A 27,799-nucleotide genomic window follows, 5' to 3' on the forward strand; every position below is an offset into this window, starting at 1 on the left:
CCTCCAGAGTTCACCCCTGTCTGAAACCCTCCCTGCCAATGCTAGGTTTGAGCATGCCAGGAGTAGGGACGTTCAACTACCCCTTGAGGTCAAAGGGATCACTGACACAAAAAGGAAGAATGCATATCTTTATTTCAGCCCCCACCATCCCAGGACGCAAATACCATGACACATGGCCTAGTGTCCCAGGTGCAAGATTCAAAAAATCCCAGTGAACACACAGTCCTACAATGCAGTGTCACAAATCCCTTCCAAGGAACAGCTCAGCTCACCTCCCCAGAGGTGGGGGTGGTGGTGCCTGGGGTCCACCATAGATGGGCACAGGAAACAGGGCCCAGACCCCTAGGAGCAGCACAAAGAAAAGGTGCCAGGTGAGCCCCAGGATCAAAGCAGCAGCTGTGAAAGGTTCCTGTATCGGCCATCGCCATCGCTGGTCCCAGCCATAGAGCCATCTCAAAGGCAAGGGCAGTTCCAGCATAGGCTCCTGACATAGGCTGGCCCAGTAGTGTAAACACATCCGAAGGTATGGGGAGTGCCCAGTGACCATGCCAGGTGCCCTCACAGGCTGGGAATAGCCAAGGTCTGGGGAACACGAGGGGGAGGTGGGGAGGACTATATTTGGGACTTAAGATTGAAAACTGATGATCTGCAATCAGAAAAAAAAAAAATGGTTCCCCAGAAATGGAGGAAACTGCAGAGAAGGAAGGAACTGCTGGGCAGAAAGAGGTCTCTGAGGATAGAGAGAGGACAGCAAGGGCAGAGAGGGGGCCAGAAACAGAGAAAGGAGGAGACAGAGGGACAGAGGACAGTGAGGTTTAATCTTTCCTTTTCTTCTCCCGCTGGCTCTGTGAATTCTGATGTGGGGCCTCATCCTCCAGCCACATTGCATCTAGTCATTTAAGATCATTGGCAACTGGCCTGGGAATGAGGCTGAGTCAAGGTGGAAATGGACTGCCAGGCCTTGCCCACTCCACCTCTCCCTCAAGGTGATTTGGACCTCAGCTCGTCTTCGTCTTCTGCGGTGCTCTGCCCAAGCCTGCCCCAGCTAGTCCTCCAGCACCTAACCCTGGATGACTCTTTCCTGGGGCTCCTGAATCACATACCAATAACCACCCCAGGCCCCTGGCAGCAAGAGAAGGAGAAAGGGGAAAAAAGGAAGGGAAGTGAGGTGGGAAGGAGGAAACAGCAGGACTTTCAAGAGTTAAATTCAGGATCCAAGGCCAGCCACACAGAATCTGCCCTTCAATCCTGGGACCTAAGTACAGAGAAAATCTTATGGGAAATGTTTAACAATATAAATGATTTTTTTTAAAAAGTGTGTGTGTACATTAGGTTTTTCTTATTTTGTCTTGTCTTAATCTTTAATTCATCATCTTTAAAAGTAGTTTAAAGAGTTTTAATTGCACTAAATTACTCACTATGAAAGCACACCTTAGGTAACCAGAACTTTCAAGTGCTGGACCTGCTATTTCTAATAAATCTTTTATCTTTAGGAAGGAAAGGAAGCCTTCTAATGGGGTGGGGGGAAGCACTTGTAATCCTAACACCTGAGGCTCCAGAGAGGTCCAGGCTCAACGTCTATGACATAAGGGATTTTCAGAAAGTCTTGTCTGTAGCAACTGGTGAGGAATGTGAGAACTGAAGTGTGAAGCCCTAGATTAAAATGTCGTTCTTTATCTCCAGCAGAATGTTGTTCAGGGGAAATGCAAGCCTTAAATGGCGCTTTTGATTTCAGGAGAGGGAAATCTGGAACAGCCAGCCCTTCTATCCCTGCTTGTCTCCTTTTTGGATTCAACCAGCCATGGGTCATGTATTAATAGTTAGGCTTGTGAAGGTAGTGCCTGCACTGAATACCGTACAGATGTTTTTCTTGCCATCATTCCCTAAAAAAATACAGTATAACAAGTATTTACATAGCATTTACTTTAGCATTATAAGTACTATTATAAGTATTATTATACATATTGCAAGCAATCTAGAGGGGACTTAAGGTATATAGGACAATGTGCATAGCTTCTATGCAAATACTATGTCATTTTACATGGGACTTGAACACCTGAGGATCTGGGTATCCATGGTAGTCTGCAACCAGTCCCCTATGGGGACCAAGGGATGACTGCATACATTTTTTTAAATATACTGACTTAAATTTGATTTTTAAATGTTAGGTCAAAACAAAAAATACCTCATAAGCCAAACAAAACAAGTCTAATGACTAGTTTCTAGTCTCATTCTTTTTTTTTAAACGATACTGGGGTTTGAGTTCAGGGCCTACACGTTGAGTCACTCCATCAGCCCTTTTTTGTGATGGGCTTCTTCAAGATAGGATCTCATGAATTATTTCCCCAGGGCTGGCTTCAAACTTCATCCTTCTGATCTCTGCCTCCTGAGTAGCTAGGATTACAGGCATGAGCCACTGGCACCCAGCTCTAGTCTCACTTTTATAAACTCAGAGATTCTGAGATTGAAAGGATTCTATAATCATTCAGTTCTATGTGTCAGAAGCTTTAGTGGGCCTGTAACATTTTTAGAAAGCTTGTTAAAATGCAGATTCTAGGACAGGGCATGGTGGTACACACCTGTAATCCCAGTTACTCAGGAGGTGGAGGTAGAAGGATCATGGTCCGAGGCTGGCCTGGGCAAAAGCATGAAACCCTATCCAAAAAATAAACAAAGCAAAAAGGATTGGGGCCATGGCTCAAGTGGTAGAGCACAAGCATGAAAGCCTGAGTTCAATCTCCAGTACTACCAAAAAAAAAAAAAAAATGCAGATTCTGATTCATTAGGTCTGGGGAGGGGCCTGAGGTTCTGCATTTTTAGAAGCTCCCAGGTACTGCTGGTGCTGCTGATCCACCAATAACACTTCCCATAATGAGGACTTAGCGCCTTTGTCCACCTAGGAATACCCTCTGACTCTCACATCCTGTTAACAATGTCTCCAGTTCCACTTGTACACCACCAGGGACTGTACACACACCACCTACCTGGTGGCTGCAGTTGCTGCTAACTTCTTCCGGGGTCTATGGCAAAGGACACCAAGAGTCAAACATGTCAAAGCCCGGGCTCTGGAATCTCAGAGCTCCACAGAGGAAATTTCAGCTGGGGGACTGACAAAACTGGGCATTTGTTGCATGGATCTAAGAAGAGAGGATTTTCTGTCTGCCTACATGCTTAGAACACCTGGTTAAAGAGAGAATACAACTAACCCTTGGCTGTTCTGGTTAACAAAGTTTTGGTGCAATTTAATTTTCTTTCCCTAGAGCCTCAAAGCAAGCTTTTCTCTGCACTTGGGCAAATGACTTGATTTTGCCCACTGGAGAAGGAGCCATTTTCTGACAGGTGGGCAATGGAGCTGAATAGAAGCCACATGACAACCCCAGGCCGCATGACAACCCCTCCCTGGTGGATACACAAGGTCTCCACCTCCTCTGGGGCATCCAATCCCTGATCCTCTTCCCTGGGGCTCAAGAGGTCCCAGAAAGTGGTGAATTCCCCACCCCAAACATACCCTGATAGACTATGGGTCCTTGGGGCTGAGAGCCACATGCCACTGTGTTCAATATCTCAAGGCCAGTCATTCTAAAGCCCAGCTGTCAGGGCTACAGGGTGGTAGAAACCACTTAGCATGCCCCCACACCTTCACCACTGAAGGGAACCCAAGCCTGGAGAGTGCATGAGACCTTCCCAAGGTCACGGAGCTGGTCTGCAGCTGGCTCTTGGCTCAGAATCCTTGGAGGTAGAGCTGGACAGAAGCCACCAGCATTAGCCAGGCTTTTGGTCACCTATAGCAGCAGCTTTCAGGAAAGGACCTTCCAGACTAATCCTGAGGAAAAGAGACTGTTTCAGAGAAGGAAAGTGGTCATGGGGAGGGGAAGTTATGTAGAAGGGAAAGGGTCATGGAGAAGAGGTTCTTGCAGGAGGGTAGTGGGTGGGGTTCCCACTGACTGAACTTCAGGGACAACTTTCACGCTGTCCTCTGTCCTGGCCAGTGTTGCCTGCTTCTTTCTCTTATGCAGTGTACCACGTGAGAGGCAACCTTGGGAAGCCTGGTTTATGCTAAGGAAGGGGTGGGGTGGGGAAAGAAGTCACAGGAGTCCCTAAACCTCTGACCTAGACCACTCCAGACCTACTGAACTAGCATCCCTGCAGCAGGGGCTTCCCTCCCAGAGGAAATCTCTGGGTTTAGGAACCAGAATGGGCTCACTAGTCAGACAGGTATCAGGACACCTGGCTTGGGTGGGCCATCTGGCAGCACTAGGGCCCTCAGGATGGCAAGAAGGCGCCTGTCCCTAGGAAGCATCCCCCTGCGGTGTGTGGCTTGGGAGTTTGAGGGGGAGAAGCAGCACCTGCCGGGTGAAGCCAGGCCTCACTTCGCTGAGAACTGGCCGGGCCTCGCCTTCTCCAGCTTCCGTCTCCGCTCCAGGGGAATCTCCTGCAGGCTGATGCCGTGGTTGCTGGCCCTGCAGGGATGGGACGGCGGCCTCATGAGAGGGGAAAAGGGTCATCACTGCTTCGCGCCTGGGTCACCCAGAGTGAGAGGGAGGGGGAGGCTAAGGGACCCTCCAGTCCGGAGCCGGTCATTTGTTTTTCAGCTCGCACTCACCCTGGCTGCAGGTCGGGCGGTTTCGGGATGGGCTTGTTGAAGCCGAGTCTGCCCACCAGCCAGTACGTGTCCTCAGTGCCCTTGCCCTGAGAGACACGGGGAAGGACACACAGACAGACTGGGGTGAGAGATGGAGGATCTTAGCAGAACCAGAAAAGCCAAGGTCTGGAACGCCGCCCTCAGGAGGAGGCGGGGCCTCTAAGGAAAGGGATCTGCCTTCACCTTCAACTCCGTGCGGCCTCGCCTCTCCATCTGGAAGCCCTGGTCCAGAGCACAAAGAATCCGCACGGTGCTCATGTTCACGTGGATGCGGTAAGCTGGGGTGATGGGGGACACCATGAGCTCAGGAGTCACCTTACGTGTCCCCTTCCCGGGCTGTTTCCCCGCCCCACTTCCCCAAGCTTCTCCCGCCGCCGCTGTCACACTCACGCAGACCAGTGGACTCCATGCGGGAGGCAGTGTTGACTGTGTCCCCAAACAGGCAATACCGCGGCATGGTGAGGCCCACCACACCCGCCACGCACGGGCCTGCAGAGATGCGAGGGGTCGAAGGGCAGACAGGACTTAGGCTGAAGCTGGTGGTGACACTGGGCTGCACCTAGGGCCTTGGAAGATCTTACACCCCATACTCTTTACCAACTCCTCCAATAAACACTCTTAAGGGAAGCCCCCACTCCCCATCCCAAGAGTTTGCCTCCTATAGAAGGAATCTGGAGCTGGAGCCTAAAAAGGGAGTTGGGCTGAAGCCAGAGAGGGGCAAGGCAAGGAGTTACCTGAATGCAGGCCAATGCGGATGCGCACCGGTACCTCTGGCATATGGCGCATACTGAAAGAGCCCACCGCACTAAGGATGTCCAGCGACATGTTGGCAATCTCTGCAGCATGCCGCTGCCCATTCCTCTGGGGCAGCCCTGAGGCCACCATGTAGGCATCCCCAATCGTCTCCACCTGGAGGAAGAGGTTGTACCAATTCAGCACTGAGCACCCCTCCCCCCATACTTAGAATGTCCTGTGTTAGGAAGCCTAAACTGGGGTTAGTGCAGACATCCTGGGGAGTCAGGCTTTGAGGTAGGGACTGAGCTGGGGACCGGAGGAAAAGATTAGGGAAGAGGATTGGGCTGGTGGCCTACAGCAAGTGAACTGGGGACTGGAGCAGTTGAACTGAAGGTCCCAGGGTTTTGTCCCCTGCACACTCCACCTTATAGACATCGTGGGCACCAATGATGGCATCAAAGAGTGTGTAGAGGTCATTAAGCAAGTCCACCACCTCAATGGGCTCACTCATGGCTGAGATGGTGGTGAAGCCCACAATGTCACTGAAGTACAGTGTCACTTCTTCAAAGTACTCAGGCTCCACAGGTGTCCCCATCTTCAGGGCCTCAGCCACAGACCTAGGCATGGCAACCAGTGGGTTCACCTGGAGGCTGCTGCAGTCTGGCTGGGTTCCACTGCCCTCTCTGCCCACCCTTCTCCAAGTTGGCACCCACGGAGGCAGCATCTGTGTAAGCAGCCGGTCTGTCTTCTGCTTTTCCAGTTCCAGCTCCTCCGTGCGCTCCCGGATCAGGTCCTCCAGGTTACTGGAGTATTGTTCCAGCATCCGCAGCATTGAGTCAATGATGTTCATCTTCTGGCCCTTGTTGATGCTCTTGAACTAGGAGGAGATGAAAGCTGGTAAAGCCATGCTCCTCTCTGTGGAGCCTCTTGTGGGGCTATATTCCTGAGTACTCCTCCCCACCCTAGCATTCATCTTCTACTCAACAAGCACCCCGAGGTGCTGGTCATCTTGTTTTTTAGACATTATTGGGAGGTACATGGAAAATGAGGGTTCTTAAAGGTGCTGTTCTCCACTAGGAATTGACAGGGCACTAAAGTAGGGCCAGACTTTGGACTCCGAGGCCAAGGGTCTTTCTGTCACAATAATCCAAGCACATACTTGGTTCTCATTCAATGTTATTTGAGTTGAATTAAATATTTCTCCCACCCAGAGCTCTGTCTTCCACTCCAAAGGCCTCCACAGCACCCATTCTAGCTTACCCCCGTTCTAAAACTCTGCCCCACCAAATTTCCAGTCCTTAGGTTACCCCTTAAGACTTAGCCTGGAAGGTCAAAGATCCTGCCAGTCTGCCACCTTCCCAGGGTGCTGACAAGAATCTGTGACCCCCACCATCCAACCCAATTCTTGCCCAATCCCAGCCCCTGACCAGGTCAAATGTGCGGTCCATGGATGGCCGAAGTTCCGGCTGCTCTGCCCAGCACTGTGTCATCAGCTGGATGCACTCCATGGGTGCTTGGTCCATGGACACCGAGGGCCGGCACAGTGGAGGGGGGCTTTGCACCCTCTGCACCACTTCTGGAGGCATAGGAGGACTGTGAGGGTCGAGTGCCCCAGAACAGAAGCTATCTCTGACCCTGATTGTTGATGCCTAAGAAGGGGGACTGACAGAAGGTCCTTTCAATTAGAGCTTCAGTGGGTGGGGAAGTGTTGTGTGGAACAAGAGGACCCTATACCCTGGGGATCAGTAAGAGGTGACACAGACATTTTATTATTTATTGCAGGTAAGAAAAACAAGTGATCAAGTAGCTTGCTCGGAGTTCTACAGATGATGAGTGATACAGATTTTAATCTGATAGGACTCTTTCCTTACTGTCCCCTCCTCCCCCCAGCCTCCCTGGGACCTCTGAAGACCCCTGGACCCAATCTGCTCTCCCATTGGACAGCTTGCTCTGTCCTAGCTGCAGGGTGCCTATCTGGCTGGAACTCGTCTTACCCTCGGGTGTTAACTCCAGCATGGCATAGGGGGCGCTGCGGCACACGACCTCCTGCATGATGATGCCCAAGCTGAAGACGTCGCCAGTCAGAGTTCCTCGGCGCTCCAGGGCGGGGTCCCGAAGCAGCTCTGGGGCTGTCCATAGCTGATCTGAGGATGGGGGAAGAGGGTGGCAGCTCTGGGACAGACCCTCATCCCCACCAGAGAGCCCAGGCTCATGCCCTCCACACTCACCAACCCCGCAGCCCTTCAACTATCCCCAGGAGGGACTACCTGAAACACAAAGCCATCTCAGAGAAAGCCCATCGCTACAAATAGGCCCCGCCTCCCAGGGAAGACTCCGCCTCCTGAGTCAAGCCCCGCCCTTAGGCAGAGCCCCACTTACCCAGGCCCCCGACTGCGCTGGCCCAAACTCAGCACAACCCCTCCTACAAGCTCCCACCTCCCCAGTCACAGAGCCCTCCCTCTGAATCTCTTAGGCCCCTTTTCCGTAGCTACAGTGTGGTCCACTGGCTGTGGAATGGGGAGAGAGAGAGAGGGAGGAAGAGAGAGGGGGGTCTTGAAACTATGGGAATCCTGGGGGAAGCTCATGGGAGAGGGAGGCACCAGGACTCCTACCCTCCGCGTTGGGAGGCTCGGGTAACACCTTCTGCGCTTCCAGCAGTCGCCCGTGGCCGTGGTCAGTGACCTTGAGCACAAACCTCCCGTCCACCACGCAATTCCGTGACTTAAGCCGCCCGTGAGCCACGCCGCGATGGTGCAGATATCTCATTCCCTTGGGCAGGGCAAGAGGTAGCCTCAGACGAGGCGGTTCCCCTACTCCCCCCACCCCTATTCCCCAACACACACACTCACCTTGATGAGATCCAGCAGGAGCGAAGACTTGAACATCCAGTCCAACTTTATGTCTCTCTGGGCTAAGAGGTCGTGGAGAGAGCCCCGTGCACAGTGCTCTGAGACCACAGCCAGCATGCCCTCCCCTGGGGCCGCGGGTCTTTCTGCTGTCCCCGCCAGGAAAAGCCCTAGGTAGAGGGTCACATTCTCATGCCGGAGCTCCCGGAGCTGAAAGGGAGAAGTTGACAGGCCTTATTCACTGCCTGTCATCGAGTATGCAAACTTCGAAGATGGCCTTGAACTTGAAGAATGAAAAGGGCTGTGGACGATGTAGTTTAAGAGAGAGGAAGGGGGCTTTCTTCTCTAGGTACTTTTGTCTTTGGGGAATATAATACATTCAATACGATTGAACTTAAACCTATGAATGAAAAGACAATGCAAACTAATAATCAGGACCTAGATCCTAATTCATTAACCACAAAGTTAAGTTTTAAGGGAAACTGCCTCAAGGAGAAGTCTCTGGCTCCACCACAGCCCCTTTGTGTGTGTGTGTGTGTGTGTGTGTGTGTGTGCAGTACTGGGGCTTTACTACTTGAGCCACTCCACCAACCCCATAGTCCTTTCTTATGTAACAGTCTTTGCTAGAGAGGCAGAGAGAGGTTGAGGCCCTTCAGAGCACACCAGAAATTACTTGGGCCTGGGGCCTGGGCTTTGCTTAGAGGTGTATGGCTGTGGAATGTTTCCCGAAATTAGGGAGGAGCAGTTAGATGAGTCATTAGAAGACCATACCCAATCTGGCAGGATTAGAGTGTCCTCCAAGCTAGAAAAATGGAGTCTAGTGGCTGACTGGTGCTCTTCCTAGCTTTTCTTGGATCCACATGCCCAGTAAGGGGCTTCTTTTTATTTTATGACTTTTTTGTAGGGGGAGGTGGTAGTGGGGTTTGAACTCAGGGCCTCATGCTTGCTAGGCAGGCGCTCTACCACTTGAGTCATTCCACCAGCTCCTCTTTATTTTAAATGCCCAGTGTTAAAGGGTGATTTAGTCTGTTGACCTATACAGGTAGTCCACTGAAGTCAATCTTCAGCAGTAACCATGAGTTCCTATGGTGACTTAAGGCTGCATGGTGTTGGGGGGAAGAGGGACATTAAGGCTGCAAGTACCAGAATAAGCCAGTCTACTACCTTCTTGCCAACTTTCCACTTTATTTAACTTGTGTCAATATAGCTAAGGCCATTCTGCACAGGTGGACTAACAGAAGTAGAAACTCATTTTTAACTTTCCATTATTCATTCAATAAACATTTAGTGGGTCTCTAATATTCCACATGCTGTGCTGGGTATAGAAAGTGCAGTGGATGGGCACATGGAAGTTTTCACTTAACTTGCAGTCCAAGGAAGGCAAATAAAAAAATAAGACAGCTCACAGATGCACATATAATGTGAATAGTTAACATGGAGTTTATCACATATAAAAGGGGAAGAACTACTGGCATGAGAGAGAATGATAGGAAACTGCTCTAGACTGGAGAAAGCACTTCACTGAGACCCCCCCCACACACACACACCTCACTGCAAAGAGAAGGCAAGAAGTAGGAACTGCTGACCACCCCATCCCCTATGGTGGATCTAACTCTCACCTTGGAGAAGGTTGTCTTGGTTGCTGGACGAATAGCTATGTGATGATCCCCTGGGAATTTCTTCAGCCAAACCCAGTCTCCCTGCACCAGAGAGGGTGGGATTAGGAACTCAGACCTTTGAAGCCCCATGATTACAAAAGAGCTCTGGAGCCCCCACATTTCCATGGATCCACTGTCCCAAAACACTTCTTCTTTGAGACAGAACATCCAGAGCAGGGAGTTTGACGGCTGCCTATCTGCTTCACCAGCAGGGTGGCAGCCCAAGTGAGAGAGACACAGACTAGAACAGCAGTCCTCACACACCAGATGGGGCCACCAACAGTACTACTAAGTGAATTGCTATAGACTCTCATTAGCAACCTCTGTCAGACATGAGGAGTCAGGCATCAGAGTATGTCAGGTCTCATTATAAACCAGCTGTGTAGGACAGGCAGCTTCCTTCCAGCTCTACATAGCCACTCTCCTCTCAAATGACTGATCTCTCTCTCTCTCTCTCTCTCTCTCTCTCTCTCTCTCTCTCTCTCTCTGTCTCTCTCAGGGCTGTGTGCTTGTTAGCCATGCCCCAAGCCTTCCTTTCACATTGGCTGGCTCCACATTTAGTGTCCTAATGTCCTTCTGTGAAGTTCCTTTTCTGTTCTAGCATTTGTGTTCCTGAGTCTGATCTGAACTGGTGGAAATGCTGAGAGGGCTCCCAACAAGGCAGGAGATAGCCTCAGTGGCCACACCAACCTGCTTGCTGGTCCCAGCACACTCCACAGCAGCTCAAGCCTCCAAGTCACTGTGACTGGCCTTTCAGGAGGAGGCCAGCAGGGAGGAATCCCAGGTGCGGAATCAGGTTAGGACTGCAGAATCCATGACCCTTCCCTAGGTCCCGCCAGTGTTCCCATTCCTGCCTAGAGTCTGCAGGATTTGACACGACTGCATGCTTCCCTGGAGAATGTGCCTCCATTCTGTCCCAAGCCTGAGCTTCCCTCCCTCTTTGCCCCTCCTGGAGTAGAGCTCACCTCATAGAGGCCAATGTTGGTGCTGTCCGTAGGCTGGCTGGGGACACTGAGAATGTCTGACACACTGCGGGCAGCCAGACTTGATCTACTCCCCTGGACCACCTGAGGGGCAGAGGTCAATGCATGGGGTCAGAATGTATCCTGAGATCAGAGTCCTGGATTGAGGTCAGGGTGAGTTTTGTGGATTAAAGAGGGGAGGTGACAAAATCTCAGAGAAGGTGATAATGACATTACTCCCCAATTGTATACTTTACAGTTTACAAAACACTCATTTTCTTTTTCTTTCTTTCTTTTTTTTGTGAGATTGAGGTTTGAACTCAGGACTTCCCGCTCACAAAGTAGTAGGCACTCTACCATTTGAGCCACACCTCCAATCCATTTGTCTATAGTTACTTTGGAGATGGGGGTTTCTCAAACTATTTGCCCAGGCTGGCCTTGAACCTTGATTCTCCTCATCTCAGCATCCCCAAGTAGCCACTGGTGCACAGATAAACATTCACTTTCTTGTTGGACTTTCACACCATCCCCGGAAAGCAGTCAGGACAGGGGCTGTCACCCCCATCACACCCTCTGTGGTCACTGATCCACGGACTCAAACCTGGGACCAATTTAGGGCAGAAACCAGGCTGCAAAAATGGGGGCTGGGTTAAGGGAAGACACCAAATATTAGGGAGAAGACTACTGGCTCCTGACTCCCTGTTTTCATGACCTTTCGAGAGCTGCTCCCATGTGGATATAGGAAGGTGATGTCATCCAGAGTCAAGATGATCTTGTTGGGGCCGGAGACCATTTGGATGTGAAGGAGCCGGTGCCTGGTGGGAGAAGGATGTCATGTCGTTCCCACAAAGGAGACCAAGTTCCAGAAGAAGCCAGCAAGAGATGTGGGAGAGGGATGATGTTAGCCCTGGGAAGTGTACTGGAAGGCAGCTAGCCCCACAGCAGACATCCCCTGATCTCTGCCAGCCCTCCAGTATCCTTAATCGCTCCCCAAGAAAAATTCTCCCCTCTTTTATTCTCCAGTGACCCAGCCTGCTGTCTTTGCCTCACAGTTTCATCTTTGGCAGGTAGAGAGCCGAGGTCACCTCCTACTCACCTCACATAATGGGCCAAAAAGGCCCCAGTCAGTCCCATCCCTACCACCAGGAGGAAGCCAAGAAAGATTAGGTCCGGTTCCACTCCTGAAGGGACAATGGGAGGAGGGACACTCAGGACCTTGGTAGGTGGAGGCCCAGTTTCTAGGGAAGCATGCAGTTAGGCCAAATCCTGGAAGCTTCAGCAAATGGGGGTGGGAGCTGGACAGGCTCTAGGGGAAGGTCACAGATTCCTCAAAGAGGGAATCTGGAAATGCTAGAGTGGTCCCCAGACGGCTCTGGAACTTCTCAAGAAAGGGGTCCTGAGCAAGTCAGGGGTTGGAGGAGGATCTGTAAGGGAAAGAAAAGTTCCTTTTCTTATCCCAGGGGGAGCTGGGGTGCTGGCCCTCACCTCCATTGCAAATGATATCTGGATCAAACCAGCAGGAGGGATCCGGTCCGGGTGCCTGGCCACCGCGAGGGAAATGCACAGGGGTACCAGTGGAGCGCAGAGAGCCCAGTGCAGGGTCCAACACATGTGTGGCAAACAGCCGGTCTCCCGTCGCATCCGTGTCCAGCAGCACAAAAGAGGGCTCCTCAGTTCCTCCCAGAGCCCCGCAGAAACCAGAGACTCGAGCACCCTGGATGTGACGGGCCACAGCTGCTCCTGACACCCAGCCACCACCTGCAGCTGTCCGTGCTCCCACCACGCCCCAGGCCAATAAAAAGACAGCATCATAGATGGTGCCAAACAGCGGGGAGACCTAGAGAAGGAGAGTATGGACTCAGAGCCCTGAATTACAGCCCATAAACTGATAGGAATTCATTGGCCTCACGAGTTCTTTCTGCTCTTGAAACCCTGTTCTGACTTGCCGACTCTATCTCCTAGTGGTTCCTCAAATCCCTTCCCAATGGCTATCGCTTCCTCTCTTTCCATTGGCTAGCCCACTCGGTCCTCCTTACAGTCTTATCAGGACTTGGGCTCTTCTCTCCTGGTTGGTTGATTTTAAATCTCCTTTCTTATAGTTGTCTTCTTCTAGTTTGTTGCCTTCCATATAATTTTAATCTCATCGCCTACCATTCACCTAAAAGCCTTCTTTCCCATCCTTTGGTTAGTTTCTAATTTCTGTTATTCCTTGTTTTCTTTCCCCAAGATGGTACCACTTGATCTCATTGGGCCATCCCCATTCCTAGCTCTCCGAGTGCCAAACATTGTATAACTCTAGCTGTATATAGGAGACAGTCCCTGCCTTGGAGACTTTCCTTTAGCTGGGGAAACAGGGATATTAAAGCAGCAATAAGGGAAGGTAGGGGAAAGTGAAGGAGCTGCAAGGACAGGAATGAGGGTCCCCAACCTTGGCTGGAGAAAGGTTCTAGAAGTAATGACCATCCCTCAGGAGATGAATAATTATCCAGGAAGGGATGGGCAGGAGAGAGGAGTAGCACTCCCAGAGGCAAAAGAGAAGGGCATGGTTAGGGAACCCAAAGTAACTCAATCTGGCTGAAGATCATGGAATAATAGGGGAGGCACAAGTCCTGGTAAGCCATGTGAGGAGACAACCATGTGAGGGTTAACCCAGGCTGGAAGAAGGCCATTCAGAATCCACTGGGAGGCTTTGAACAGAGTGGTGGCATGGTAGAATATGTAAGAATCTTGATCTAGTTGTTGGGTGGAGAAAGGCCTGGACCAGGTGAGAAAACATTTGGGAGATTCTGTTTTGGTACTGGGGCCAGAGATGCTATGACCTGAATGAAGGCAGTGACAAAGAAGATAGAGAAAGTGAATGGATTCAAAAGACCTTTAGGTAGTAAAAGTGATAGGGCTTGATGCCTGGATGTGGAAGGACAAAGTGAGAAGAATCAGGGTAATTCCCTTGAGTCTGGTTTGGGCAGCTAGTGGAAGGCTATAGTATTCACTAACAAGTAGAATATCTCTACTTTTTCTTCCGCTCTTTCTCTACTGGCTGACACTCCTCCTCATCCCACTCTTACTCTCTAATTGACTATTCCCATCTTCTCTCTCTCCATAGGTTACCCAAATCCTGTTGGGGAAGGCTAGGGTTATTGGTGGGGAACATTTCAATCCCACTTGATTTATAGTCCCTTTTGAATATGGCCTTTGTGGTGGTTAATTTCCTGCCCATTGCATCTAAATTCCCTCCTCCTTTAATGATTTCCATCCCCCATTTGTGATGGGATTGTGCTAGACAGTCTGAACTGGGATTGTGGAGACTCAAGGAATCCTGGGTATTAGATGAGTGTTGTAAACTATCTTTGGATCTGATTATGGGAGCCCCTGGCTTTCTGCTCTTGCAAGATGTCAAGGTCCTTAAAGAATTGAGACCACAGTTGACACCCCAGAGGAAAAGCTTCTGAACTAGGCATGGAAGGTAGGTCTGTACCTCCCCACCCCCCACATACCCTTTCCTGCTCTCTTGAGAATCCCAGCTGTTTATTGTGGACAGTATACTGTCCTGGTCCTGGGAATAGTTCTGCTTTGAAATGGACTGAAAATGACATTGCAGTTTAGCATTTACTCCTTGGAGCTTGGCTCTGGCTGGGCTGCATAAATCTCATTGCCTACTCTCAAGGCAATCACATTACCTAGGATGCCCACCAAAAAGAACAGTGCCAGGAAACTCCAGATCATCTGGAGTTGCTGTTCTCACCCCACTGACTCCCACCCTTCTCTTCATTGGCTCCATCCTCCTCAACAGCTCCATCCTTCTCTCCTCATTTTGGCTATCTCCTGTTCTCTTTCTGGCTCTCCCCTCCCACCCCATTCCCTGCTCTTTGGTTCATATACCTGCTGCAGATTGAGGTCAGGGGGCAGCTCTTGGTTCTCTTGGGCCCTGCGCAGGCTCTCCAGCACGCTCTCTCCTGGAGGACAGTGGCGCGTGAGAGTGAGCACGGCATCATAGGCCCTGCGAAGCTGGGAGCTGTTGGCCAGTGCGGCCAAGGCCTCCCTGCCTGGGGATAAGGCATAGTGGAGTGTGTCGAAAGGAAGGAAGACCAAGGAGCCATCTGTCAGGCCCAGCTCTTCCGCGGCCTCCAGTAGGTAGCGCTGCTCCTCGCCGCCCAGCAGCACCGAGTGCATCACCATGACCACAGCTGCAGACACAAGAAGCTGAGCTCGCTGCGCCTCTCGGCTGCCCGCAGGACCCTCTGATCTCCCTGCCGACCACCCTGCAAGGAAGTCTACCTCTGACCCTGGGCCCTTCCTGGACCCTCCTCAGGGCCTCCCGGGCTCCAGACAGGTCCGATGGTTCCATGGAGGTCACCAGGGCAACCGGTAGGTCCCGGGCCCTTAATGCTGTGGACAGGGCGCGTCCCGCCTCCACCCACAGGTCCTGGGGGGCGGTAATCAGGGCCACGCGCGCCCAGCGGAATGCTCGAAGGAGGACGTAGAGAGCACCCGCAGCGGGGGTCACTGCCGGTGTCGTGGTGCCTGCCGCCCTCGTCCCGGGGCAGCCCCACGGCACCAGCGCGACCCCAGCCTCTTGGGCCAAGAGTTCGGCTGGCCGGCAGGCTGCAGGGTTCACGGGACCTACCAGGCCCGAGACGCGGGCCAGGGCAGAGGATACAGCCCCTAGCGAACCCGGCGTCCGGCAGGGCTCAGGTAGCAGCGCGACCTCGAAGCGTGGTCCGCCTTGAAGTACAAGGTCATGGTTAAAGCGGTCAGCGGCCAGACGGGCGGCCAGGTCCGGGCGGGCCCGGGCGAAAATGGGGTCGCAAACCCAGGGGCCCAGAACCCCCACTTTGAACACCTTAGCGAGGGCAGAGGGAAGCGGGAAGAGCAGTAGGAGCAGGAGCCAGAGCGGCTTAGGTCTGCGCCAGGGCAGGACCCGCGTGAGGCCGGGCGGACACTCCGCGCTCCGCGCTGGGGCGCAGAGCAGGGTCTCGGGAAGCCCATCCGCTAGGACGGCGCACGCGGTCATTGCCGGCTTCTGTGAACATAGATCGAGCAGGTTGAGCGATTGACACCCCGAAACACCCCCTAAAATCTAACCCCCCACTCCCCCGCAAGCCTGGTTCTCAAATCCTGCTTAACTCTCTTGGCAGACTTGGACTACTAGGTTCAGGTCAAGCGTAAAGTCTGGACGTCTCCTCTGGCCTCTTGTGCTTCCGCTTCCAGCTTGTCTGTGTCCCCCAGACCACCACCACCCTCGCCCCTCCCCAGTCGTGCAGTCTGGGGTCAGCCCTGATACATCCACGCCCTGAAACCCAACTGGAGTCGGTTCAGAGGGCCCCTTGCCACTCACCAGAAAGTCCAGGGCTCAGGCCCAGGGCCCGGGTGAGGGGTCACAGGGTCGATCCCCCTTCTATCTCCCCTGCCAGCCCAGCCCAGGGCGGGGTGTGGGAACAGCCTGCCAGAACCCTTAATCTTCTCAAGCTGATTAGGGTCTCTTAATCAGGCAGGGAGGGGCGGGCTAGTGGAGAATGGGAGCCCCTACTGTCCCTCTGGAGTGGGATCCTCCTACTTTCCAGGCAGCCAGGAGCAGATTAGCTAACCATATAGGGAGGAAAATAAAATTAGATCCCTACCTCACACCACACAGAAAAATCAAGTCCAGATTACTGACCTACATGAGAAAACCACAAGTTTTTACAATGAATCCTTTTCATGGTAAAGATTGGATCAGATAAGATTCATCCCTGGATGCTATAGCTAAGTAGAGGTTTTTGGGGGTTTTTTTGTTTTTTTTTTCTTTTGGTGGTACTGGGGTTTGAACTTAGGGCTTCATGTTTGCTAGACAGGCACTCTACCACTTCAGCCATTCCACCAGCCCAAGATTTTGATAAGTAATACAATATTTACATGGTCTTAAAGTGTTTCCTTGTATTTGTTTATGAGCTGGAAGAGGGCAACCATTGTATAATAGGTGTCCTTAGGCTATCCAGTCTGCAGACACAGGATGTCTATCAGCACCCTCATTGGTTACTTTTGGTCACCTGGTAAAAGTGTTACACTTACTTCTCTATAGTGTAATTCCATCTCTCTCTCTCTCTCTTTCTCTCTCTCTCTGTCGCTCTCTCCCTCCCTCCCTCCCCCAATTCATAAGCAATCTGTAGGGAAACACCTTAGACCTATAGAGTTATAAAAATGCTATAAAGAATATTGACATCAGTTAGATGTGGTTGTACACAACTGTAATCCCAGCACTTGGGAAGCTGAGGTAGGAGGACAGTGAGTTTGAGGTCAGATGGATTGCATAGTAAGACCCTGTCTATAAAAAAACTGGCATATGCACATATGAATAAATGAATTAAAAATGGCAACTGACAAAATTGGAATATAAATGGGTGATTTGATAAGAGTTATCAATGTAAATTTATGAAGTTAAGAGCTATTCTGTAGTTTTGCAAGACCATCCTTATTTGTGGGGAAATACACACTGAGGTATTTAGTGTTAAAACATCATGATGTATGTATGTAACCCTCAAATAGCTCAGAAGAAATATATAGCATGATACATCATATGCTGTGTTTTGTATTTCAAATTATAAACAAACAAGGTAAAATGTTTGCAATAGGTGACTAGGTAAACAGCATAAAGCAGTTTTTTGTATTCTTCTTATTTTTGCAACATTTGTAAGCTTGAAGTGATTTCCAAATAAGAAGTTAATTAAAAACTTTAAAAAGAGCCAGGCGCTGATGGCTCACGCCTGTAATCTCAGCTAATCAGGAGGCAGAGATACATTTGAAGCCAACCTGGGCAAATAGTTCGAAAGATCCTTTCTGGAAAAAACTTACAAAACAGGGCTGGTGGAGTGGCTCAAGTGGTAGAACACCTGCAGGAAGCCCTGAGTTCAAACCCCAGTACCATTAAAAAAATTTAAAAAGAGAATGTCTTTATCACTTCAGGTTAGAAAGTGATACCTTAACATGACACATAAAGTACAAACCATAAAAAGAAAGATTTTGTACCTTAAACCATCAAAAGTTAAAATGTCTGGCTCCCAAAAGGACATGACAAAGAAAACATAAGCCACAAATTAGGAGATATTTGTAAAAACCAGTATGTGTATCACTGTATTTATCTACTTCTATGCCAATCTATAGCAGTATCTGTATAAAAGATAAAGATCCCAGGGTTCAAAATGGACAAAGGACATGTGGAGCCACACACATCGCAGAAAAAGCCTAAGGAAAATGCTCAATCTGTCCAATAACCAAGGAGATGAAAAATAAAACAAGATAATGAAACACCCTTTACACCCATCCGATTGGCAAAAATAAGACAGTGTGACAATGCCAAGTTAGAGATCAGTGGTGATGGAGAAACTGGTGAGCCATTTGGCAACACTTAGTAGAATTGAAGCAATCCAATTTGCAGGAATTCACTCAAGAGAGATTAATTTTCATTCATGTATTTGTGTATGACAAGGTTTGTACAAGGAGTTGTTGTTGTTTAAAAACCCATTCATTGAATTTCTACCATGTGCCAGGCACTATTCTGGGCTCTGGAGATAGGAGAGTGAATAAAGAGTTAAAAATCCCTGATGTTTTCATGGAGTTTACATTCTAGTTGTCTAGGGTGAAAGACAACAGCAAGATCAAAAGGTTCAGCAATCTGTGATGAATGCTTAAAAAAAAAAAAAGAAAGAAAGAAAGAGAGCACAGGTGGCTCACACCTGTAATCCTAGCTACTCAGGAGGCAGACAGAGATCAGATCGAGGTTTGAAGCCATACTGGGCAAATAGTTAGTGAGACCCTATCTCAAAAAAAAACCCTTCACAAAAAAGGGCTGGTGGAGTGGCTCAAGGTGTAGGCTCTGAGTTCAAATTCCAGTACCATAAAAAAAATTGTGATATAGTTAACATAAAACTTACTGTCTTAACCACTTTGAAATGCTCAGATCAGGGGTTCTACGTACACCCACACTGTAGGACAAAGTCTCCCCATCTGTTTCCAGTTTGAAACTCTGTACCCATTAGACACTAACTCCCCACTTCACCCTCCCTCTAGTTCCTCACAACCATCTTGCTTCTTTCTGTCCCTATGAATTTGACCATTTAAGCTATCTTGTGTATGTCAAAACATACAATATTTGTCCTTTTCTATCAGGTTTATTTCATTTGGCATAATGTTTTGCAGTCCCTTTCATATGGTAGTGTGTATCAACATATTATTCCTTTTTAAAGGATGAATAATATTCCTTAAAATGTATGTAAATACCACATTTTGTTTGTCCATCCACGTATCCATGGATACTTGGTTGCTTCCACCTTTTGGCTACTAAGAACGGTGCTATGGTGAACATACCAGTCTCTAAGTCCCTACTTTCGCTTCTTTGAAGCATATACATAGAAGTGAAATGTGTGGATCATATGATAACAGTATTTCTAATTTTTTGAAGAATTGACTGATGTTTCCTACAGCTGCTGCATCATTTTATATTTGAGGGGTTAAATATTTTATTTTTAATTAAAACATTGTTTTATTTATTTTTTTTCGAAAGGCAGACTGCCTCGTGCAGCGCCTCATTTGGATGTGTCTGGAGTCCTGGAAGCTTAACTACCTTCTCCTACAAATGGACCTTGAGAGCTTGTTTGGAGGTTCTAGCAGGGGAGCGCAGCTGCTCGTATACCCTTGACCGAAGAAGGGCCCTCCTCTATCCGGGGATGGTCGTCCTCCTCGACCGAGGGCGGGCGCAGCTTTGGGAGGGATGCACATGGAGCGGTGAGGGAGGAAGGGGACACCCGCCTAGCCAGCCAGATCAGCCCAATCAACCCTGGTGATCAATGGGGTGACAGATGCAGCCAGATTGCCCTCGCATCCATGTTTTATTTTTGAATTAGAATACATTAATAATACAAGAGAATTTCACTCCACACATGCGTACCGTGTACTTTGAACAAGTTCACCGCCTCCAATATATTCCCATTCTCCCTCTCCCTCCTCCCCCTCTTTCAAAGTGTTTGGTGGGTTTCTTTTTTTTTTTTTTTTTCCATTTTTCTTTTATTATTCATATGTGCATACAAGGCTTGGTTTATTTCTCCCCCCTGCCCCCACCCCCTCCCTTACCACCCACTCCACCCCCTCCCGCTCCCCCCCTCAATACCCAGCAGAAACTATTTTGCCCTTATCTCTAATTTTGTTGTAGAGAGAGTATAAGCAATAATAGGAAGGAACAAGGGGTTTTGCTGGTTGAGATAAGGATAGCTATACAGGGCATTGACTCACATTGATTTCCTGTGCATGGGTGTTACCTTCTAGGTTAATTCTTTTTAATCTAACCTTTTCTCTAGTTCCTGGTCCCCTTTTCCTATTGGCCTCAGTTGCTTTAAGGTATCTGCTTTAGTTTCTCTGCATTAAGGGCAACAAATGCTAGCTAGTTTTTTAGGTGTCTTACCTATCCTCACCCCTCCCTTGTGTGCTCTCGCTTTTATCATGTGCTCATAGTCCAATCCCCTTGTTGTGTTTGCCCTTGATCTAATGTCCACATATGAGGACATTATACTGCCTTCATATGTATATATGCTGCCTACTTCCCTCCTCTTCACCCCTCTGTATCCTTTCCTTCCCTTCTCCCTGCTGCCCCCCCAACCGTCCCCCATATACATTCATGTCCCATAACCATTACTGTTATTATTATTATCATTGCCATCAATGTCCTCATTTTAGGAGGGGTAGAATTTGTTTTAAATTTTGTTTTATCGTTTTTACATTTACTTACATGTGTATACATTATTTGGGCTACCTCCCCTTCCCCTCCTCTGAAATATTTTAACTTCATTTTGGTCCTCATTCCAAGGTCACACAGTTCCCACGCTGCCTCTCCCTGCCAGTGAAACTTACAGGAGCTTGTTTATGTTTCTTATCTGTTCCTACTAATTTGCATTCAGTCTGTAAAATGCTGAAACAAAACATGCCCTCTTACACAAAGGAGAAGCCAAATCTTAAAGAAGCAGCCAGCTGGTTACCAGAGGGCAGAATTATATTTAAATCCAGCTACTATTAATAGCCTCAGAAAACTCCCACACTCAGTCTTGGTTTCTCTCTTTCTTTAGAAGGAAAAGGAAAAGATCCTTCTTTGGATATTCTTAGTCATTTGTTTCCTGTCCCCTAAAGTCATAAAATTTGGAGGAGTTGACAGAAAGAATTAGTTTCTATTTTCTTTTTTTGTCTTCTTTTTTGTGGTACTGGGAATGGTACTCAGAACCTCATGCTTGCCAGCATTCTACCACGTGAACCACACCCTCAGTCTGAAAGATTATTCTTTAAGTGGGACACAACATTTTTTTGGTGTGGGTGGTACTGGGGATCAAACCCAGGGATTTGCAGATAAGTGCTCTGCCACTGAGCTACACCATCAGCCCCAAAACAACTTTTGAAAGAAGCCTACTTGCCCTGACCTCAGAGTAGCAGGACAAGTCTTGGGGAGTCTAGGAGCCAAAATCTGATTCTAAATAAATAAATAATTCAAGTTAAGTTAAAAAGAAACGCTGAGAGCTCACGCCAGTAATCCTAGCGATTCAGGAGGCAGAGATAAGAGAATTGCAGTTTGAAGCTAGCCCTGGGCAAATAGTTGGTGAGACCCTATCAGAAAAAAAAAAAAAAAAAAGCCTCATGAAAAAGGACTGGTGGAGTGGCCCAAGTGGGTAAGAGCACCTGTTTTGCAAGTATGAGGCTCTAAGTTCAAACCCCAGTACCACCAAAAAACCAAAATGTGTTATTTCCCATTAAATTAAAACCTAATGCACACAGCTGTGATCCCAGCTACTCTGGAGGTGGTTTAAGGCCAACCAGGGTAAAGTTAGAAAAATAGCCTATCTGAAAATAAATGAATAAATAAAAGCAAAAGGACTGGCTTGAGAGCGTAAGATCCTTATCTTGGCAGTTCAGAACTGCCAAAGAAATAATTAAGAAATGGGAAATAATTAAGAATGAGAAAACAAATTGTTTCCCTCCTTAAACTTATTCTGGTTTAGGACTGGAAATGTAGCTCAGTCTAGAGCACTTGTCTACCATGTGCAAGGCTTTGGGTTCAATTCCCTGGACCACAATATTTTTAAAACATTTGTTTTATGAAAATGAAATAAAAAAGAATACACTGAAAAAGTCTCACTCCCACCCTGTCCACTTTCATCTCAGTTCCCCCGAAGAGGGAACCTCTGTGAGATTCTTTGTATTTTCTGCCTGTCCTTGTGCATATGCAAGCAGAAGTAGTGAGGACTGAACTCAAGGCCTTGCACTTTTAGTAAGCGCTTTTACCACTTGAGCCATGCTCCAGGCCTTTTGTTTGTTAGCTTATTTTTCAGATAGGGTGTCACATTTTTGCCCAAGCTGGCCTTGGACAGAGATCCTCCTACCTCTGCCTCTCAAGTAGCTGGGATTACAGGAATGAACCACCATTCCTAGCAAGAATGTACTTTTTTATAGTGCCCTTTCTACATAAAAAGCTAATAAAGGAGGTTAGCAGGCAGGGAAAATAATTTACCAGGGGTTCTGTTAAGCAAACAAAGCTAACAGGTACCCCAGCACAGCCTTGAGCCATCTCTAGAACAATAAATCCCCTCTAAATTACAAATACCTGGTGGTTGTAAATATTGCAAGGTAGTGTCCAGAAGAGGCACCTTTGGGTCTGTCTTGCTTGTTAAAAAAGGCCTGCCCCTAATTTGACCTCCCAGAACAAGTCCTCTTACATAGGACCACATGAATTTGTTGCACTCATGCATACAATTAAAGTCCTAAAAACTACCCTAAACTAGTGCACAGAGTACCCCTTGTTATGTGACAAGGCTGTGTTAAGTATACCTGCCAATCACCCTAGCCCCTCCCTAAGGACTGCCCAGATTTTCCCCCCCACCTTACAACTTGTAAATTAGGCTTAAACAAAGAAATCAATGTTTCCACGCTACTTGGCAAGGGCCCACTGATTCCCTTGTGGTGCTTCTCTTTCTTTCAATAAAGTTTTGTTAATCAATGTTTGCATGCCATCAGGCAGGAGTCCACCACTTTTCTCTCAAGGTGCTCCCTTTTACTCTTTATTCCTTTTCTTTCAATAAAGTTTTGTAGTCTGTGTCTCTGTCCAGTTCTCTGTTTGGGTGACAAAAGGACTCGGTCTAGTGTCTTCTTAGACTACTCAGCTGGGTAATGGTATCACTGTTCTGTGCCTTCCTGTTTTATTTCAACATCTTGGAGGTCTTGTTTCATAGAGATCTGATTACAGATATGATGCACAGATGACATGCACAGGAATTTCAGGTGCTCAGGGTTCTTGAGCCTGCTCTGAGAATGAAAGCAGAAGCGGACTCCAGCAGCAGAGATCCGAAAGATTTTATTTGTAGAGAAGAGAAGAGAAAGGCTGCATGAGGGCATGCAGGGGGACCCAGAAACTGGTAGTCCCGTGAGTCAGGTTGGAAATTGGGTTTTACAGTCTTTTTTTATTGCCTGAGGGCAGGGTGGAGATGTTTCTTGGGTGCAAACAGACATTTCCTGGGAAGGAGGGGTGTCTCTTTGGCCAGTTGTCACCTTTTGGGACCTCCTGCAGACCAAATCTGTTCTGTTGAGAACCCTGGAGTCAGGGTCCTTTGATCCAGGCAACCAGTTACAAACATATTTCATGTTTATAAACTATTAGCATATTATTTACTGAGAACTGTCTATGTATACTTTTCACACACTTTTCCTTTGGCTTACTGTCTTTTTTCTTTGTAATCTTTTAGAGTTCTTCATATGTTCACAGACTATCACATTTGTGATATGACTTAAAAAAAATCGAGTTTACGGGATTATTGTTTGCTTAAAATGTGGGTGTTTTTTTTTTTCCAAGCATGTTTTAAAATATAATAGTCTGTTTACATTTTTTTTTGGGGGGGCAGTTTTGGGGTTTGAACTCAGGGCCTCACATTTACTAGGCTTTACCACCTGAGCCTCTCCGCCAGCCCATACATTCCTAACTGTAGCTGAAAAGCTGAGGTTGAAAACAAATTCTCCAGTGTTACCTTCGAGGATTTAGAGTTTCAACTTTCATATTTATATCCTGGCCCCTTTGGAATCAACCTTGATGTGAGGTGTCAGGGAGAGTTCCAACTTTGTTTTGGTCTGGCTGGCTCCCCAGGGTCCTACTGATGCCAGACTGGTTTGTTTTGCCCTGGGTTTGTGTCCTGTGGCACAGTCGATGATTGAAGACACCAGACAAGCAGTTAAGAGTAAAAGCAAGTTCACGCCAGACCAGGAGTTAAAAGTAAAGCAAGCACAAAGTTTATTGAAAAGACAGCAAATTTTTCCAATTTTTCCTGAGAGGTGGGACTTAGTGACTGAAGCGCATGAGATTATACAGAGGCCAGTTTTGGCACCCCTCCCTCTCTACCTTTGACACTGTCTATAATTGACTGTCTAGTTGACTTTTGGTCAAGCCCAACCATCTTTTTTTTTAAATTTTTATTATTATTGTACTGGGGGGTACATTGTGACACAAAAGTTCTTATAATAAATCATAGTTTAGTTCATCTCCTCCATCATTCTTCTATATCCCCTTTCCCTCCATTCTTGGAATAATTTCAACACATCTCATTTTTCCATTTACATACATGTGCACAGAATATTTCTACCATATTTACCCTCCAACACCCTTCCCTCATGTCATATATTCTTAACTAAAACTACTTATTAATGGGATATGTTGAGTACCTAATAGCTTCTGAAGTCAGATTAGAACCTGCCTCTTTCATTTCTTTTTTTTTTTATTGTTTTATTATTCATATATGCATACAAGGCTTGGGTCATTTCTCCCCCCTGCCCCCACCCCCTCCCTTACCACCCACTCCGCCCCCTCCTTCTTCCCCCCCCCGCCCCCTCAATACCCAGCATAAACTATTTTGCCCTTATCTCTAATTTTGTTGAAGAGAGAGTATAAGCAATAATAGGAAGGAACAAGTGTTTTTGCTGGTTGAGATAAGGATAGCTATACAGGGAGTTAACTCACATTAATTTCCTGTACGTGTGTGTTACCTTCTAGGTTAATTCTTTTTGATCTCACCTTTTCTCTAGTTCCTGGTCCCCTTTTCCTATTGGCCTCAGTTGCTTTTAAGGTATCTGCTTTAGTTTCCCTGCGTTAAGGGCAGCAAATGCTAGCTAATTTTTTAGGTGTCTTACCTATCCTCATCCCTCCCTTGTGTGCTCTCGCTTTTATCATGTGCTCAAAGTCCAGTCCCATGTTGTGTTTGCCCTTGATCTAATGTCCACATATGAGAGAGAACATACGATTTTTGGTCTTTTGGGCCAGGCTAACCTCACTCAGAATGATGTTCTCCAATTCCATCCATTTACCAGCGAATGATAACATTTCGTTCTTCTTCATGGCTGCATAAAATCCTATTGTGTATAGATACCACATTTTCTTAATCCATTCGTCAGTGGTGGGGCATCTTGGCTGTTTCCATAACTTGGCTATTGTGAATAGTGCTGCAATAAACATGGGTGTGCCGGTGCCTCTGGAGTAACCTGTGTCAGTTTTTTGGGTATATCCCCAAGAGTGGTATTGCTGGATCAAATGGTAGATCAATGTTTAGTGTTCTGAGTAGCCTTCAAATTTTTTTCCAGAGTGGTTGTACTAGTTTACATTCCCACCAACAGTGTAAAAGGGTTCCTTTTTCCCTGCATCCTCGCCAACACCTGTTGTTGGTGGTGTTGCTAATGATGGCTATTCTAACAGGGATAAGATTGAATCTTAGTGTGGTTTCAATTTGCATTTCCTTTATTGCTAGAGATGGTGAGCATTTTTTCATGTGTTTTTTGGCCATTTGAATTTCTTCTTTTGAGAAAGTTCTGTTTAGTTCACTTGCCCATTTCTTTATTGGCTCATTAGTTTTGGGAGAATTTAGTTTTTTAAGTTCCCTATATATTCTGGTTATCAGTCCTTTGTCTGATGTGTAGCTGGCAAATATTTTCTCCCACTCTGTGGGTGTTCTCTTCAGTTTAGAGACCATTTCTTTTGATGAACAGAAGCTTTTCAGTTTTATGAGGTCCCATTTATCTATGCTATCTCTTAGTTGCTGTGCTGCTGGGGTTTCGTTGAGAAAATTCTTGCCTATACCTACTAACTCCAGAGTATTTCCTACTCTTTCCTGTATCAACTTTAGAGTTTGTGGTCTGATATTAAGATCCTTGATCCATTTTGAGTTAATCTTGGTATAGGGTGATATACATGGATCTAGTTTCAGTTTTTTGCAGACTGCTAACCAGTTTTCCCAGCAGTTTTTGTTGAAGATCAAGCCCAACCATCTAATTGCCCTCCATCCTTATCAGACTGGACATTCCAAGAGGGTCTCATTAGTCCATCCTGTCTTGAGGCTTAGTACTTATATTTTATGACTACTGTTCATTATTCGGGGGTTGGTGAGACAGAATAATATTTTTGTTTATCTTGGGAAAGCTTTCTGTGTTGTTTTCCTTTTAGGGATCTATATTTCATCTCTTTCCATGTCTGCCTTTATGAATGTTCTATCTTGTTTCCCTTATCTAGGAAGAAAAACTGCTGTCCCTCCACACCTCTGCACAAAGCTTGTTTCTCAGTCTCCCTAAATGTTTTGCTTTTAAGTATGCCTTCCTATCTCCTTTAATCTAAAACAAAGGTTGCTTCTGCCATCCATTCCTTTCCATCCCCAGGGTTATTTTTGTCATTTATTTCCAGAAACATTTCTGCTGATTTATTTCCCCTCATACTTGTTCCCTTCCACTATCACCACTCATTGAAAATTCTTCTCTTGCCCCATCTCTATCATAATGAACATTCCTGAATGTATCTGTATAGACTTCTGGAGTTTCTCTTCTCTTCCAGTCTGTTTAATATAGGCCAGTAACATGCCATTTTCATTACTGAAGTATTAGAATATTTTTAGTTAATTGACAATAAAGTTAGCATTCCTGTCCACCCTCTGTCTCATTGCTCCTCCTTTCCAGAATTTTTCTGGCTAGTCTTTCTTTCTTTTTCTTTTTAAGCGATACTGGGATTTGAACTTGGCTTACACCTTGAGCGACTCCACCACCCCTTTTTTATGATGGGTTTTTTCAAAATAGGGTCTCGAGAACTGTTTGCCCAGGTTGGCTTTGAACCTTGATCCTCCTGATCTCTGCCCCCTGAGTAGCTAGGATTACAGGTGAGAGCCACTGGCTGCTTGGCTATTCTTATGTTTTAATTTTTTTGTGGTACTGGGATTTGAACTCAGGGCATGAAGCTTGCTAGGCAGGTGCTCTACCACTTGAGCCAAGTCCTCATTCCCCTTATGTGTTAATTTTTTATATGGTCTTTGTAATCAATTCTCCCAGCTTAAAAAATAACTGTTATTTTCTTTGTAATTACGTTAAATTTATAAGTTAATTTATGGGAAGCATATTTTATGATGTTGAGTCTTTCTATATAGGAATATAAGATATATCTGAATTTATTCAAGCCTACTTTTGTTTCCTTTTGTAGTATTTTAAATTTTAAATCAGTTTGGTAAGTTTTTGTTAAATTTACTAAAAGGTATTTAATCTTTTATATTGCTCTGGTAGATAAGATTTGATACAGAAGACAGCAACATGACATCAAAGAAAGATGTTTTGCTACAGGAGGAAGTAACCATGAGCCAAGAGAAGCAAGGACCACACAGGCAGAGGCTGGAAAGGGAAGGCTGGGATATGGATTCTTCCTGGAGCTTCCAGAAGAGGGCAGCACTGCCTATGTCTTGATTGGGCCCAGGGAAACTCATCTTGGATTTCCAACTTCCAGAAGTATAAGAGAATAAACCGGTTGTTTCAAGCCACCAAGTTTGTGGTGATTTATTTCCTCAGTCATAGGCAACTAATCAATAAAGACAATTCTTTACTTCTGTTCATGGCACACTTAAAAATGTAGACTTGGCTCTAACGTGAGAAAAGTGGATGGACAAG

At 47.1% G+C, this 27,799-nt stretch overlaps 1 protein-coding gene and 1 long non-coding RNA gene across 2 annotated transcripts; one reads left to right on the plus strand and one right to left on the minus strand.

The window, feature by feature from the left end:
- Positions 1-15,854, minus strand: Gucy2d (guanylate cyclase 2D, retinal). The gene is made up of 19 exons (XM_074046926.1): positions 15,119-15,854; positions 14,723-15,027; positions 12,329-12,680; positions 11,940-12,024; positions 11,556-11,658; positions 10,847-10,948; positions 9,843-9,923; positions 8,227-8,433; positions 7,990-8,146; positions 7,372-7,521; positions 6,805-6,953; positions 6,091-6,254; positions 5,802-5,994; positions 5,377-5,551; positions 5,033-5,131; positions 4,826-4,920; positions 4,604-4,689; positions 4,347-4,460; positions 1-3,823 (listed from the first exon to the last, which is right to left on the minus strand). The coding sequence occupies exons 1-18, from the start codon at positions 15,852-15,854 to the stop codon at positions 4,367-4,369; spliced, it is 3,333 nt and encodes a 1,110-aa protein (XP_073903027.1). The 3' UTR covers positions 1-3,823; positions 4,347-4,366.
- On the plus strand, positions 15,000-27,672 carry LOC141413829 (uncharacterized). The gene is made up of 2 exons (XR_012438761.1): positions 15,000-15,208; positions 27,422-27,672. It is a non-coding gene; the product is annotated as an uncharacterized lncRNA (long non-coding RNA).
- The last annotated feature ends 127 nt before the right edge of the window (positions 27,673-27,799 follow it).

Source organism: Castor canadensis, chromosome 11, assembly GCF_047511655.1.
Source record: "Castor canadensis chromosome 11, mCasCan1.hap1v2, whole genome shotgun sequence".
In the NCBI taxonomy this organism is placed as follows: Eukaryota; Metazoa; Chordata; class Mammalia; order Rodentia; family Castoridae; genus Castor; species Castor canadensis.